General features: G+C 45.1%; 1 protein-coding gene across 3 annotated transcripts in view; it reads left to right on the forward strand.

The window, feature by feature from the left end:
- The window catches only part of scarb1 (scavenger receptor class B, member 1), a 505,970-nt gene that overhangs the window by 416,771 nt on the left and 75,335 nt on the right, over positions 1 to 13,864 (forward strand). For all 3 annotated transcript variants that reach the window (XM_072509698.1, XM_072509773.1, XM_072510169.1), the window contains one exon: positions 9,205 to 9,323. In XM_072509698.1, coding sequence (XP_072365799.1) covers positions 9,205 to 9,323 — 119 coding nt within the window. The remainder of the gene's footprint in view (positions 1 to 9,204; positions 9,324 to 13,864) is intronic.

The raw sequence follows: 13,864 nt of genomic DNA on the forward strand, positions 1-13,864 counted from the left end.
GGCATTGAAGTAGACACACTTCAAACCACCTACCTGAACACTGGCCCCCTCCTGCGACGTCAAATCTGTGCTCCTGACCTTTATACTCTCAATCTCCCGTACCCTAAAACTACAATCCAGGTTCCCATGCCCCTGCTGCATTAGTTTAAACCCCCCCAAAGAGCACTAACAAATCTCCCCCCCAGGATATTTGTGCCCCTCAGGTTCAGATGTAGACCATCCTGTCTGTAGAGGTCCCACCTTCCCCAGAAAGAGCCCCAGTTATCCAGAAATCTGAATCCCTCCCGCCTGCACCATCCCTGTAGCCACGTGTTTAATTGCTCTCTCTCCCGATTCGTCATCTCATTATCACGTGGCACGGGCAACAACCCAGAGATAACAACTCTGTTTGTTCTCGTTCTGAGCTTCCATCCTAGCTCCCTGAAAGCCTGCCTGACATCCTTGTCCCCTTTCCTACCTATGTCGTTAGTGCCAATGTGGACCACGACTTGGGGCTGCTCCCCCTCCCCCTTAAGGACCCGGAAAACACGATCCGAGACCTCACGTACCCTTGCACCTGGGAGGCAACATACCAAACGTGAGTCTCTCTCGCTCCCACAAAATCTCCTATCTGTGCCCCTGACTATAGAGTCCCCAATTACTAATGCTCTGCTCCTCTCCCCCCTTCCCTCTGAGCAACAGGGACAGACTCCGTGCCAGAGGCCCGTACCCCATGGCTTACCCCTGGTAAGTCCCCCCCCACAAGTATCCAAAGTGGTATACTTGTTACTCAGGGAAACGACCGCAGGGGGTCCCTGCACTGACTGCTTTTTCCCAGTCCCTCTTACAGTTACCCACCTATCTCCAATCTTTGGTGTAACTAATTCCCTGAAGCTGCTATCTATGACCCCCTCTGCCTCCCGAATGATCCGAAGTTCATCCAACTCCAGCTCCAGTTCCCTAACTCGGTCTTGGAGGAGCTGGAGATGGCTGCACTTCCTGCATGTGGAAGAGCAGAGGGTTAAAACTGCGAGATTAACAGCAGAAATGGCAGATGATTATGAATTAGTTCAAAGATCAAAGCTTAGTTTCCGACATCAGTTTCGGCCAGTGAGGGATAGAACCTGGGGACATGAGAAATACTCAAATGGTAAAGGTAAATCATAGATCATAGAATTTACAGTGCAGAAGGAGGCCATTCGGCCCATCAAGTCTGCACCGGTCCTTGGAAAGAGCACCCTACCCAAGGTCAACACCTCCACCCTATCCCCATAACCCAGAAACCTCGCCCAGCACTAAGGGCAATTTTGGACACTAAGCGCAATTTATCATGGCCAATCCACCGAACCTGCACATCTTTGGACTGTGGGAGGAAACCGGAGCACCCGGAGGAAACCCACGCAGACACGGGGAGGATGTGCAGACTCCGCACAGACAGTGACCCAAGCCGGGAATCGAACCTGGGACCCTGGAGCTGTGAAGCAGTTGTGCTATCCACAATGCTACCGTGCTCTGATGGGAGATAATAAAGAGAGTGTACCTCAGATTAAAAAAGAAATCCAGGAGGGTGAAAGAGACATGAAAAGTTTCAGATGTTTTCACTGTAATAAACTAGGCCATGTAAAGTCACAGCGTTGGTGGTTGAAGAAAAGCACTGGGAAGGCTGATGTGGTAAAACAGGATAAGGCAGTGGGGTTTGTTAAAGTGGTAAAGGAAAGCCCAAGGGAAGCGAAGGAGGTGCAAACGATTGTACAGCCTGATCAAGAAGTAATTGATAAGAAGGTGCCAGATCTCTTTGAAGAATTTCCTTGTAGGGGTAAAGTTTACTCATGTGTATCAGGAGGAGCAGGTAAAGAAGTCACAATTTTAAGAGATACGGGAGCTAGTCAATCTTTAATGGTAAGAGATAAGGAGTTATGTAGTCTGGGAAGAATATTGGCAGAAAAGGTGGTAATATGTGGAATTCAGGGTGAGAGGAGTAGCGTTCCATTATATAAGGTAAGGTTGGAAAGTCCAGTGAAGAGTGGTGAAGTGGTAGTAGGAGTAATAGAGAAACTATCTTGTCCAAGAATACAGTTTATCTTGGGTAATGATATAGCTGGATCGCAGGTGGGAGTGATGCCACTGTGGTTGATAAGCCAGTGGAAAATCAGACAACTGAAGTGTTGAAGGACGAATATCCTGGGATTTTTCCGGATTGTGTAGTAACAAGGTCGCAAAGTTACAGGTTAAGACAAGAGGAGAAATCAGAGAGTGAAGATGAATTTGAAGTGCAATTATCAGAAACGATTTTTGATCAGATGGTTGAAAAAGAACAAGAACAGGTGGAGGATGAGACGGATATTTTTAAATCTGGGTAATTGGCGGAGTGACAACAGAATTATGTAGAAATAAAACAGGTGTATCAGAAAGCATACACGGAAGAGGAATCTGAGTGTATACCAGTGTTATAACCGTAAAAGTGATGTCTTGATGAGAAAATGGAGACCTTTACATAAGCAGGCGGATGAAAAGTGGGCAGAAGTTCATCAAGTAGTATTGCCGGTCGGGTATAGAAAGGAGGTGTTGCGAGTTGCACATGAGGTACCAGTGGGAGGTCATTTGGGAATAAGGAAAACTCAAGCTAAAATCCAGAAACATTTTTATTGGCCTGGACTACATAAAGATGCAGTTAAATTTTGTCGATCATGTCACACATGTCAAGTGACAGGGAAACCTCAAGCAGTGATAAAACCAGCACCCTTAATACCCATTCCAGCATTTGAGGAACCTTTTAAGGAGTGTCCTAATTGGTTTTGTAGGACCACTTCCTAAAATAAAAAGTGGGAATCAATATCTTTTGACTATAATGGATGTGACTACGAGGTTTCCAGAGGCCATTCCAGAATGTAATATTACAGCTAAAAATATTGTGGAGGAGTTACTTAAATTCTTTGGACTATCCACAGAAATACAATCGGATCAATGATCAAATTTTACCTCAAGGTTATTCAAAGAAGTTATGGATAGCTTAGGAATAAAACAATTTAAATCAACTGTGTACCATCCAGAATCGCAGGGAGCATTAGAAAGGTGGCATCAGACATTAAAGACAATGTTGAGGGCTTTTTGTCACGATTATCCAGAGGATCGTGGTTAGCACAATTGCTTCACAGCTCCAGGGAATTGGGAAGTACTAAAATGGCTACATGATGTAGATGTGGGAAATGCTGTTCCGATCAAACAACATCGATATAGACTTAACCCTTTAAAATTGGCACAGGTTAACAGAGAGATTGAGAGTATGCTGAACAATGGCATAATTGAAGTGGGTTGCAGCCAATGGAGCTCACCCATAGTGATGGTACCGAAACCAGACGGTACCCAACGGTTGTGTGTGGACTACAGAAAGGTTAATGCAGTTACAAGAACGGACTTTTATCCTATCCCACGTTTGGAAGATTGCATTGAGAAAGTGGGACAATCAGTTTTTATTTCCAAACTGGATTTACTTAAAGGTTACTGGCAGGTACCTTTATCCGAAAGGGCGAAGGAGATTTCAGCTTTTGTGACTCCAGATGGTATATACCAATTCAAAGTTATGCCATTTGGCATGAAAAACGCACCAGCCACATTTCAACGGTTAACTAACAAAGTTGTTTCAGGATTACCCAATTGTGCGGTGTACATCGACGATCTGGTAATTTTCAGCCAGACATGGAAAGAACATTTAAAACATTTGATGGAGTTTTTCGATCGACTTCAGGAGGCGGGTTTGGTGATAAACCTAGCCAAAAGTGAATTTGGAAAAGCCCAAGTCACTTTCCTTGAGGAGTTTCCGATACCCTCAAGACAAACGGAAATAATGCGATTTCTTGGCATGAGTGGATTTGATCGAACATTTGTGCAAAAGTTTTGTCGCGTGATCACTCCACTGACGGACTTGCTCAAGAAGCGTAACAAATTCCAGTGGACAGCGGAGTGTCAACGGGCATTTGACTGCCCGAAGGCTGTGATAACCACTGCTCCTGTGTTGGAGAATTACAAGGGACTCTGTGATCAGATTGAAAGTGTCTGACTTTAAAGAGGAATGCCGAGGTGTAGAGGAATGGACGGATCGTGCAGAGACCTTCTTGTTCAAAGAGACAGTCAATCGAGAAGGATTCGAGTTGGAGGAAGAAGAACAAAAATGGACTGTATTATTGTACCTGTTTGCCTGTGTTGTTTTATTTTAAACACAAAAGTGGGCGAGATTCTCCGCGAACCGGCGGGGCAGTAACTCCGGAGCGAAGGAGCGGAGTGAACCACTCTGGTGTCGGGCCGCCCAAAGGTGCGGAATCCTTCAGGGGCTAGGCCGGCCCCGGAGAGGTTTGCGCCGCGCCGGCCAGCACGGAAGAGGCTTGGCGCCGAAGGGCCTCCGCTGGCCGGCGCGAGTTGCCGCATGCGCGGGAGTGTAGCGTGTGCTGGCGTCATCCCAGCGAATGCGCAGGGGGGGTACATCTCCGCACCAGCCATCGCAGACTGTTACAGCAGGCGACGCGGAAGAATAGAGTGCCCCCACGGCACTGGCCCGCCCGCGGATCGGTCGGCTCCAATTGCGGGCCAGGCCACTGTGGAGGCACCTCCCGGGGCCAGATCCCCCCGCGTCCCGCCGAGAACCCCTGAGGCCACCCGCAGAGCCAGGTCACGCCGGTAAGGACCTGTTGTAATTTACGCCGGTGGGACCGGCCGAAAATGGGCGGCCACTTGGCCCATCACGGGCCAGAGAATTGCCGGGGTGGCCACTGCCAACGGCCACTGACCGGCGCGGCGCAATTCCCGGACCCGCCGCCCCCCCGGCGATTCTCCGAGAAACCTTCCTAATATTTTTACTGTGTGCATTTCTTAAAGGATAGTGAAAAGGTGAAAAATGAAAACATCTTGAAGTTGATGGTTTAGTTTTTTTTCTTGGAGGGAGGTGTAATGTGAGAGTACCTTTAAAAAATGGGTGTTTATCAGTGATGTCAGAGAGTGGGTGGAGCTGGGCTGTCTGTCAGCTTTTTACTTTCGTTTTAGGCTGTTTGCTGCAGGGTGTGTTTTAGTTTTGTTTTCAGTGTTGGAGCTGAAGCCAGACCAAGCAGGTGTACTGCTGTTCTCTCTGCCATCAAAAGACTATCTCATGATCAGAATTATAAATGCTTTCAGTAGTGAATGTAAACCTAATGTCCCTCTGTTAAAAGGTGTTTCTTTTGTCTTCTGGATGTTGTTTGGGAAGTTATTAAGGATTACTTAGTGTTGTATTCTTTGGGGGTTGTATTTGGATTAATGGTTGCTAAGATGTTCACTGTATGTTTTAAAAAGGTTAACTTGAGTTCATAGAATAAACATTGTTTTGCTTTAAAAAATACTTTTCCATTTCTGCTGTACCACACCTGTAGAGTGGGCCATGTGCTCCCCATACCACAATCTATTAAAAGTTGTGGGTCAGGTGAACTCCATGATTCACTTTGGGGTTCTCTAAACTCTGGCCCATAACAGGAGGATGATTTGGTAACTTTGTCAAAAGCTGTCGTCAAGTTGATTGGGACAAGCGTTCACATTTGTCATATAGGATGTCTGTTGTGACTTTGATGAGAGCTGTTTGGGTGCGGTGAGCAGTGACATCAAGTGCAGGGCTCCATGAAAAATATCAGACTCAAACCTGGGGGGTGGGAATCATGGAAGGATTTCTGAGAGGATTTGCCAGTTTGGCAATGGCGCTGTCATTTGTCAGCGTGTGGGGGTTGCGGTCATTTTTAGGTGAGAAGAGATTTTAAGGGTAGAACATAAGAACATAAGAACTAGGAGCAGGAGTAGGCCATCTGGCCCCTCGAGCCTGCTCCACCATTCAATGAGATCATGGCTGATCTTTTGTGGACTCAGCTCCACTTTCCGGCCCGAACACCATAACCCTTAATCCCTTTATTCTTCAAAAAACTATCTATCTTTATCTTAAAAACATTTAATGAAGGAGCCTCTACTGCTTCACTGGGCAAGGAATTCCATAGATTCACAACCCTTTGGGTGAAGAAGTTTCTCCTAAACTCAGTCCCACATCTACTTCCCCTTATTTTGAGGCTATGCCCCCTAGTTCTGCTTTCACCCACCAGTGGAAACAACCTGCCCGCATCTATCCTATCTATTCCCTTCATAATTTTATATGTTTCTATAAGATCCCCCCATATCCTTCTAAATTCCAACGAGTACAGTCCCAGTCTACTCAACCTCTCCTCATAATCCAACCCCTTCAGTTCTGGGATTAACCTAATGAATCTCGTCTGCACACCCTCCAGTGCCAGTACGTCCTTTCCCAAGTAAGGAGACCAAAACTGAACACAATACTCCAGATGTGGCCTCACTAACACCTTCCACAATTGTAGCATAACCTCCCTAGTATTAAACTCCATCCCTCTAGCAATGAAGGACAAAATTCCATTTGCCTTCTTAATCACCTGTTGCACCTGTAAACCAACTTTTTGCGACTCATGCACTAGCACACCCAGGTCTCTCTGCACAGCAGCATGTTTTAACATTTTATCATTTAAATAATAATCCCTTTTGCTGTTATTCCTACCAAAATGGATAACCTCACATTTGTCAACATTGTATTCCATCTGCCAGACCCTAGCCCATTTACGTAGCCTATCCAATTCCCTCTGTAGGCTACCAGTATCCTCTGCACTTTTTGCTTTACCACTCATCTCAGTATCGTCTGCAAACTTGGACACATTGCCCTTGGTCCCCAGCTCCAAATCATCTATGTAAATTGTTAACAATTGTGGGCCCAACACTGATCCCTGAGGGACACCACTAGCTACTGATTGCCAACCAGAGAAACACCCATTAACCCCCACTCTTTGCTTTCTATTCATTAACCAATCCTCTATCCATGCTACTACTTTCCCCTTAATGCCATGCATCTTTATCTTATGCAGCAACCTTTTGTGTGGCACCTTGTCAAAGGCTTTCTGGAACTCCAGATATACCACATCCATTGGCTCCCCGTTATCTACCGCATTGGTAATGTCCTCAAAGAATTCCACTAAATTAGTTAGGCATGACCTGCCCTTTATGAACCCATGCTGCGTCTGTCCAATGGGACAATTGCCAACATCTTCCAATAGATTCCAACATCTTCCCTACTACCGAAGTTAAGCTCACTGGCCTATAATTAACCGCTTTCTGCCTACCTCCTTTTTTAAACAGTGGTGTCACGTTTGCTAATTTCCAATCCGCCGGGACCACCCCAGAGTCTAGTGAATTTTGGTAAATTATCACGAGTGCATTTGCAATTTCCCTAGCCATCTCTTTTAGCACTCTGGGATGCATTCCATCAGGGCCAGGAGACTTGTCTACCTTTAGCCCCATTAGCTTGCCCATCACTACCTCCTTGGTGATAACAATCCTCTCAAGGCCCTCACCTGTCATAGCCTCATTTCCATCAGTCACTGGCATGTTATTTGTGTCTTCCACTGTGAAGACCGACCCAAAAAACCTGTTCAGTTCCTCAGCCATTTCCTCATCTCCCATTATTAAATCTCCCTTCTCATCCTCTAAAGGACCAATATTTACCTTAGCCACTCTTTTTTGGTTTATATATTTGTAGAAACTTTTACTATCTGTTTTTATATTCTGAGCAAGTTTACTCTCATAATCTATCTTCTTTATAGCTTTTTTAGTAGCTGTCTGTTGCCCCCTAAAGATTTCCCAGTCCTCTAGTCTCCCACTGATCTTTGCCACTTTGTATGTTTTTTCCTTCAATTTGATACTCTCCCTTATTTCCTTCGATATCCACGGTCGATTTTCCCTCCTTCTACCGTCCTTCCTTTTTGTTGGTATAAACCTTTGCTGGGCACTGTGAAAGATCGCTCGGAAGGTTCTCCACTGTTCCTCAACTGTTTCACCACAAAGTCTTTGCTCCCAGTCTACCTTAACTAGTTCTTCTCTCATCCCATTGTAATCTCCTTTGTTTGAGCACAAAACACTAGTGTTTGATTTTACCTTCTCACCCTCCATCTGTATTTTAAATTCCACCATATTGTGATCCTGAATCAATCCTGTCTCATTACACAGGACCAGATCCAAGACCGCTTGTTCCCTCGTAGGTTCCATTACATACTGTTCGAGGAAACTATCGCGGATACATTCTATAAACTCCTCCTCAAGGCTGCCTTGACCGACCTGGTTAAACCAATCGACATGTAGATTAAAATCCCCCATGATAACTGCTGTACCATTTCTACATGCATCCGTTATTTCTTTGTTTATTGCCTGCCCCACCATAATGTTACTATTTGGTGGCCTATAGACGACTCCTATCATTTACCTTTTCGCCTTACTATTCCTGATTTCCACCCAAATGGATTCAACCTTATCCTCCATAGCACCGATGTCATCCTTTACTATTGCCCGGATGTCATCCTTAAATAGCAGAGCTACACCACCTCCCTTGCCATCCACTCTGCCCTTCTGAATAGTTTGATACCCTCGGATATTTAACTCCCAGTCGTGACCATCCTTTAACCATGTTTCAGTAATGGCCACTAAATCATAGTCATTCACGATGATTTGCGCCATCAACTCATTCACCTTATTCCGAATACTACGAGCATTCAGGTAAAGTACACTTACGTTGGCTTTTTTACCTCTGTTCTGAAACCTAACACCTCGATCAGTAACCTCTCCTAAGTTATATTTCCTCTTAACCTTTCTCCTAATTTTCCTTGTCGTTGAACCCATATCTTCCTGTAACAACCTGCCGCATCGCTTACCATTAATGTTTTCACTTCCCGTTTTATTCCTTTTGGTATTCCTGGTCCTATTCACTGAGCTCCCCTCAGTCACTGTACCTTGTACTGTCGCCCTTTTTGATTTTTGACTATGGCTTCTCTGCCTTACACATTCCCCCTTACTGCCTTTTGTTTCTGTCCCTGTTAGACGGACAGCACGCGAAAAAAGAGAACCATTGAGAATGTTAGTTAACATGGACATTAGCAGGGGAAGTTGAATGTCCAGCAGTTTAGTGGGAATAAGGATGAAATATCAAGAGGTGGATCTGACCAAGCAGAATCTGGTGAGGCTCGATGACCTACTTCTGCTCCTATTTTCTAAGTTTCTATGAACGGAGATGAAGCAAAAACAGACGACACAAATATGCAAGTTGAGGGTTCGAGTTCAGTTTAAAATTAGTGGTTTAGTTTGGAGTAACTATAAGTTTTTCACCATCAGATGCACAGATCTTCGTGTCACACCCACACTTCTACAATGCTGATCCAGTCCTGTGGAACGCTATCAATGGACTACATCCCAATGAGAAAGATCACGCACTTTTCATCGACATCCATCCTGTAAGTAAGATCTTCACTGGAAAATCATTCAAGAAAACTCGCAAAACGAACCAACAACCTCAAGACAGCTGGACTCTCAAGAATGACTGTGATTCAAAAAGAGGGGCAAGGAATCCTGAGTCTTACCCCCTCCCTCAACTCAAGATCAGCCTGTTACCTTTCCACTAGAGAAGATGGGTTTTACATGTCAGCATCATTCTCTTTACATCCCTCCTTAATCCTTAAGTTCTCAAAAATAGTGTTGGATATCTACATTATCTCTTTTTTAGCTTCTTCCTCTTCCTGTCCAGTTTCAAGGATTTGGATTTGTTTATTGTCACGTGTACCGAGGTACAGTGAAAAGAATTGTTCTGTGTACAGTCCAGACAGATCTTCCATACATGAGAATCATAGGACAACATAAATACACAATGTAAATACATGGACACAGACATCGGGTGGAGGCAGACATGGGCCCGAGATCCGGCCACGACAGAAAGGAAACAATCCAGGAATGTTCCTCCTTCAGTATCTCAGTTTCTCTCACTTCCACTGGGAGAACCAATACCCTCGATGAGGCTAATATTTTTGCCCCAGCCAGTACAGTGCCTAAGATAAAGTAAACTATGTTGACTGGGGTTTCATGCATTACTCCAACTGCAAATTCTCCACTGACTAAGCAATTTTTAATCTAACCCTATGTAATAGGACGGGTTTACTAGACTCTGGGGTGGTCCCGGCGGATTGGAAATCAGCAAACGTGACACCACTGTTTAAAAAAGGAGGTAGGCAGAAAGTGGGTAATTATACGCCAGTGAACTTAACTTCGGTAGTCGGGAAGATCTGGAATCTATCATCAAGGAAGAAATAGCGAGGCATCTGGATGGAAATTGTCCCATTGGGCAGACGCAGCATGGGTTCATAAAGGGCAGGTCGTGCCTAACTAATTTAGTGGAATTTTTTGAGGACATTACCAGTGCGGTAGATGGATGTGGTATATCTGGATTTCCAGAAAGCCTTTGACAAGGTGCCACACAAAAGGTTGCTGCATAAGATAAAGATGCATGTCATTAAGGGGAAAGTAATAGCATGGATAGAGGATTGGTTAATGAACAGAAAGCAAAGAGTGGGGATTAATGGGTGTTTCTCTGGTTGGCAATCAGTAGCTAGTGCTGTCCCTCAGGGATCAGTGTTGGGCCCACAATTGTTCACAATTTACATCGATGATTTGGAGTTGGGGACCAAGGGCAATGTGTCCAAGTTTGCAGACGACACTAAGATAAGTGGTAAAGCAAAAAGTGCAGAGGATACTGGAAGTCTGCAGAGGGATTTGGATAGGCTAAGTGAATGGGCTAGGGTCTGGCAGATGGAATACAATGTTGACAAATGTGAGGTTATCCATTTTGGTAGGAATAACAGCAAAAGGGATGATTATTTAAATGATAAAATGTTAAAACATGCTGCTGCGCAGAGTGACCTGGGTGCGCTAGTGCATGAGTCGCAAAAAGTTGGTTTACAGGTGCAACAGGTGATTAAGAAGGCAAATGGAATTTTGTCCTTCATTGCGAGAGGGATGGAGTTTAAGACTAGGGAGGTTATGCTGCAATTGTATAAGGTGTTAGTGAGGCCACACCTGAAGTATTGTGTTCAGTTTTGGCCTCCTTACTTGAGAAAGGACGTACTGGCACTGGAGGGTGTGCAGAGGAGATTCACTAGGTTAATCCCAGAGCTGAAGGGGTTGGATTACGAGGAGAGGTTGAGTAGACTGGGACTGTACTCATTGGAATTTAGAAGGATGAGGGGGGATCTTATAGAAACATATAAGATTATGAAGGGAATAGATAGGATAGATGCGGGCAGGTTGTTTCCACTGGCGGGTGAAAGCAGAACTAGGGGGCATAGCTTCAAAATAAGGGGAAGTAGATTTAGGACTGAGTTTAAGAGGAACTTCTTCACCCAAAGGGTTGTGAATCTATGGAATTCCTTGCCCAGTGAATCAGTAGAGGCTCCTTCATTAAATGTTTTTAAGATAAAGATGGATAGTTTTTTGAAGAATAAAGGGATTAAGGGTTATGGTGTTCGGGCCGAAAAGTGGAGCTGAGTCCACAAAAGATCAGCCATGATCTCATTGAATGGTGGGGCAGGCTCGAGGGGCCAGATGGCCGAGTCCTGTTCCTAGTTCTTATGTTCTTATGACCTCCATGTATACCTCCAATTAATGTTCTTTCCTTCATTATCCAATCTGGAGATGAACTACTTCATGAGCTGACATCAGTGACTGACTTGCTCCAGTGACTACCAATACCTTACTAAAAGCAAAATACATAGATACATAGAAGCTCGGAGCAGGAGGAGGCCTTTTGGCCCTTCGAGCCTGCTCCGCCATTCATCACCATCATGGCTGATCATCCAACTCAATAGCCTAATCCTGCTTTCTCCCCATAGACTTCGATCCCATTCTCCCCAAGCGCTATATCCAGCCGCCTCTTGAATATATTCAAAGTTTTAGCATCAACTACTTCCTGTGGTAATGAATTCCACAGGCTCACCACTCTTTGGGTGAAGAAATGTCTCCTTATCTCTGTCCGAAATGATTTACCCTGAATCCTCAGACTGTGACCCCTGGTTCTGGACACACCTATCATTGGGAACATCTTCCCTGCATCGACCCTGTCCAGTCCTGTTAGAATTTTATAGTCTCTGTGAGATCCCCCCTCATTCTTCTGAACTCCAGCGAGAACAATCCCAACCCAGTCAATCTCTCCTCATGACAGTCCCGCCATCCCTGGAATCAGTCTGGTAAACCTTTGCTGCACTCCCTCGAGAGCAAGAACATCTTTCCTCAGATACGGACACCAAAACTGCCCACAGTACTCCAGGTGTGGCCTCACCAAGGCCCTGTACAATTGCAGCAACACATCCCTGCTTCTGTCCTCGAAACCTCTCGCAATGAAGGCCAACATTCCATTAGCCTTCTTTACCGCCTGCTGCACCTGCATGCTTACCTTCAGCGACTGGTGCACAAGGACACCCAGGTCCCGCTGCACACTCCCCTCTCCCAATTTACAACCATTCAGGTAGCAATCTGCCTTCCTGTTTTTGCTTCCAAAGTGAATAACCTCACACTTGTCCAAATAATACTGCATCTGCCATTGGTTTGCCCACTCGCCCAACCTGTCCAGATCTTGCTGTAGGACCCCTGCATCCTCATCACAATTCACCCTCCCACCTAACTTGGTATCATCTGCAAACTTTGATATGTTACATTTTGTTCTCTCATCCAAATCATTAATATACATTGTGAATAGCTGGGTTCCCAGCACCGATCCCTGTGGTACCCCACTGGTTACTGCCTGCCAATTTGAAAAGGACCCATTAATCCCTACTCTTTGTTTCCTCTCTGCCAACCAGTTTTCTATCCACCTCAAACATTTCCCCCAATCCCATGCATTTAATCTTGCACAAGAATCTCTTATGCGGGACTTTGTCAAACGACTTCTAAAAGTTCAAATATACCACATCGACTGGCTCCCCCTTGTCGACTGTACTGGTTACACCTTCAAAGGATTCCACCAGATTTGTCAAGCTTGATTTTCCCTTCATAAATCCATGCTGACTCTGACAGATCCTGCCACTGCTTTCTAAATGTTCCGCTCTAAAGTCCTTGATAATGGATTCAAGCATTTTCCCCACTACCGATGTTAGGCTCACTGGTCTATAATTCCCTGCTTTCTCTCTACCTCCCGTTTTGAATATCGGAGTGACGTGAGCTACCCTCCAATCTGCAGGGACAGTTCCAGAGTCTATAGAATCCCGGAAGGTGACCACCAAAGCATCCACTATTTCCAGAGCCACCTCCTTAAGCTCTCTGGGATGCAGATTCTCAGGCCCTGGGGATTTATCCGCCTTCAATCCCATCAGTTTTCCCAGCACCATTTCTCTACTAATGTTGATCTTCCTCAGTTCTTCCCTCTCACTAAACCTTTCATTCTGATTTGTGTCCTCATTTGTGAAGACAGAACCAAAGTGTGTACCCAATTGCTCAGCCATTTCTTTGTCCCTTATTATGCATTCCCCTGTTTCTGTCTGTAGTGAGTCTCCATTTTTCTTTACCAATCTCTTTCTCTTCACATATCTATCGAAATTCCCTTTGCTTTTGTGCCAGTCAGGAATGAACAGTTGCTGTAGTTCCTCCATTCGTTTCTTGAATGTTTGCCATTGTCTATCCACTGTCATCCCTTTAAGTAACTCTCCCCAATCTATCACGGTCAACAGCACCCTAGTCTCCGAATCGACTACTTCACTCTCCATTACATGCATCTCTAATTTTTTGTTTAATGCCATTCCCAACCTCACCACTGCAGTTTGGGGGTCTACATATGACACCCACTAATGTTTTTTGTCCCTTGGCATTTCGCAACTCTACCCGAACAGATTCCACATTGTCGGCGCGAATATCCTTTCTCACTACTGTGTTAATTTCCTCTGTAACCAGCAGGGCCACTCCACCACCTTTTCCTTTTTTGTCTGTCCTTCCTAAATACTGAGAACCCTGGGACATT

The sequence above is a fragment of the Scyliorhinus torazame genome, chromosome 1, assembly GCF_047496885.1.
Source record: "Scyliorhinus torazame isolate Kashiwa2021f chromosome 1, sScyTor2.1, whole genome shotgun sequence".
Classification (NCBI taxonomy): Eukaryota; Metazoa; Chordata; class Chondrichthyes; order Carcharhiniformes; family Scyliorhinidae; genus Scyliorhinus; species Scyliorhinus torazame.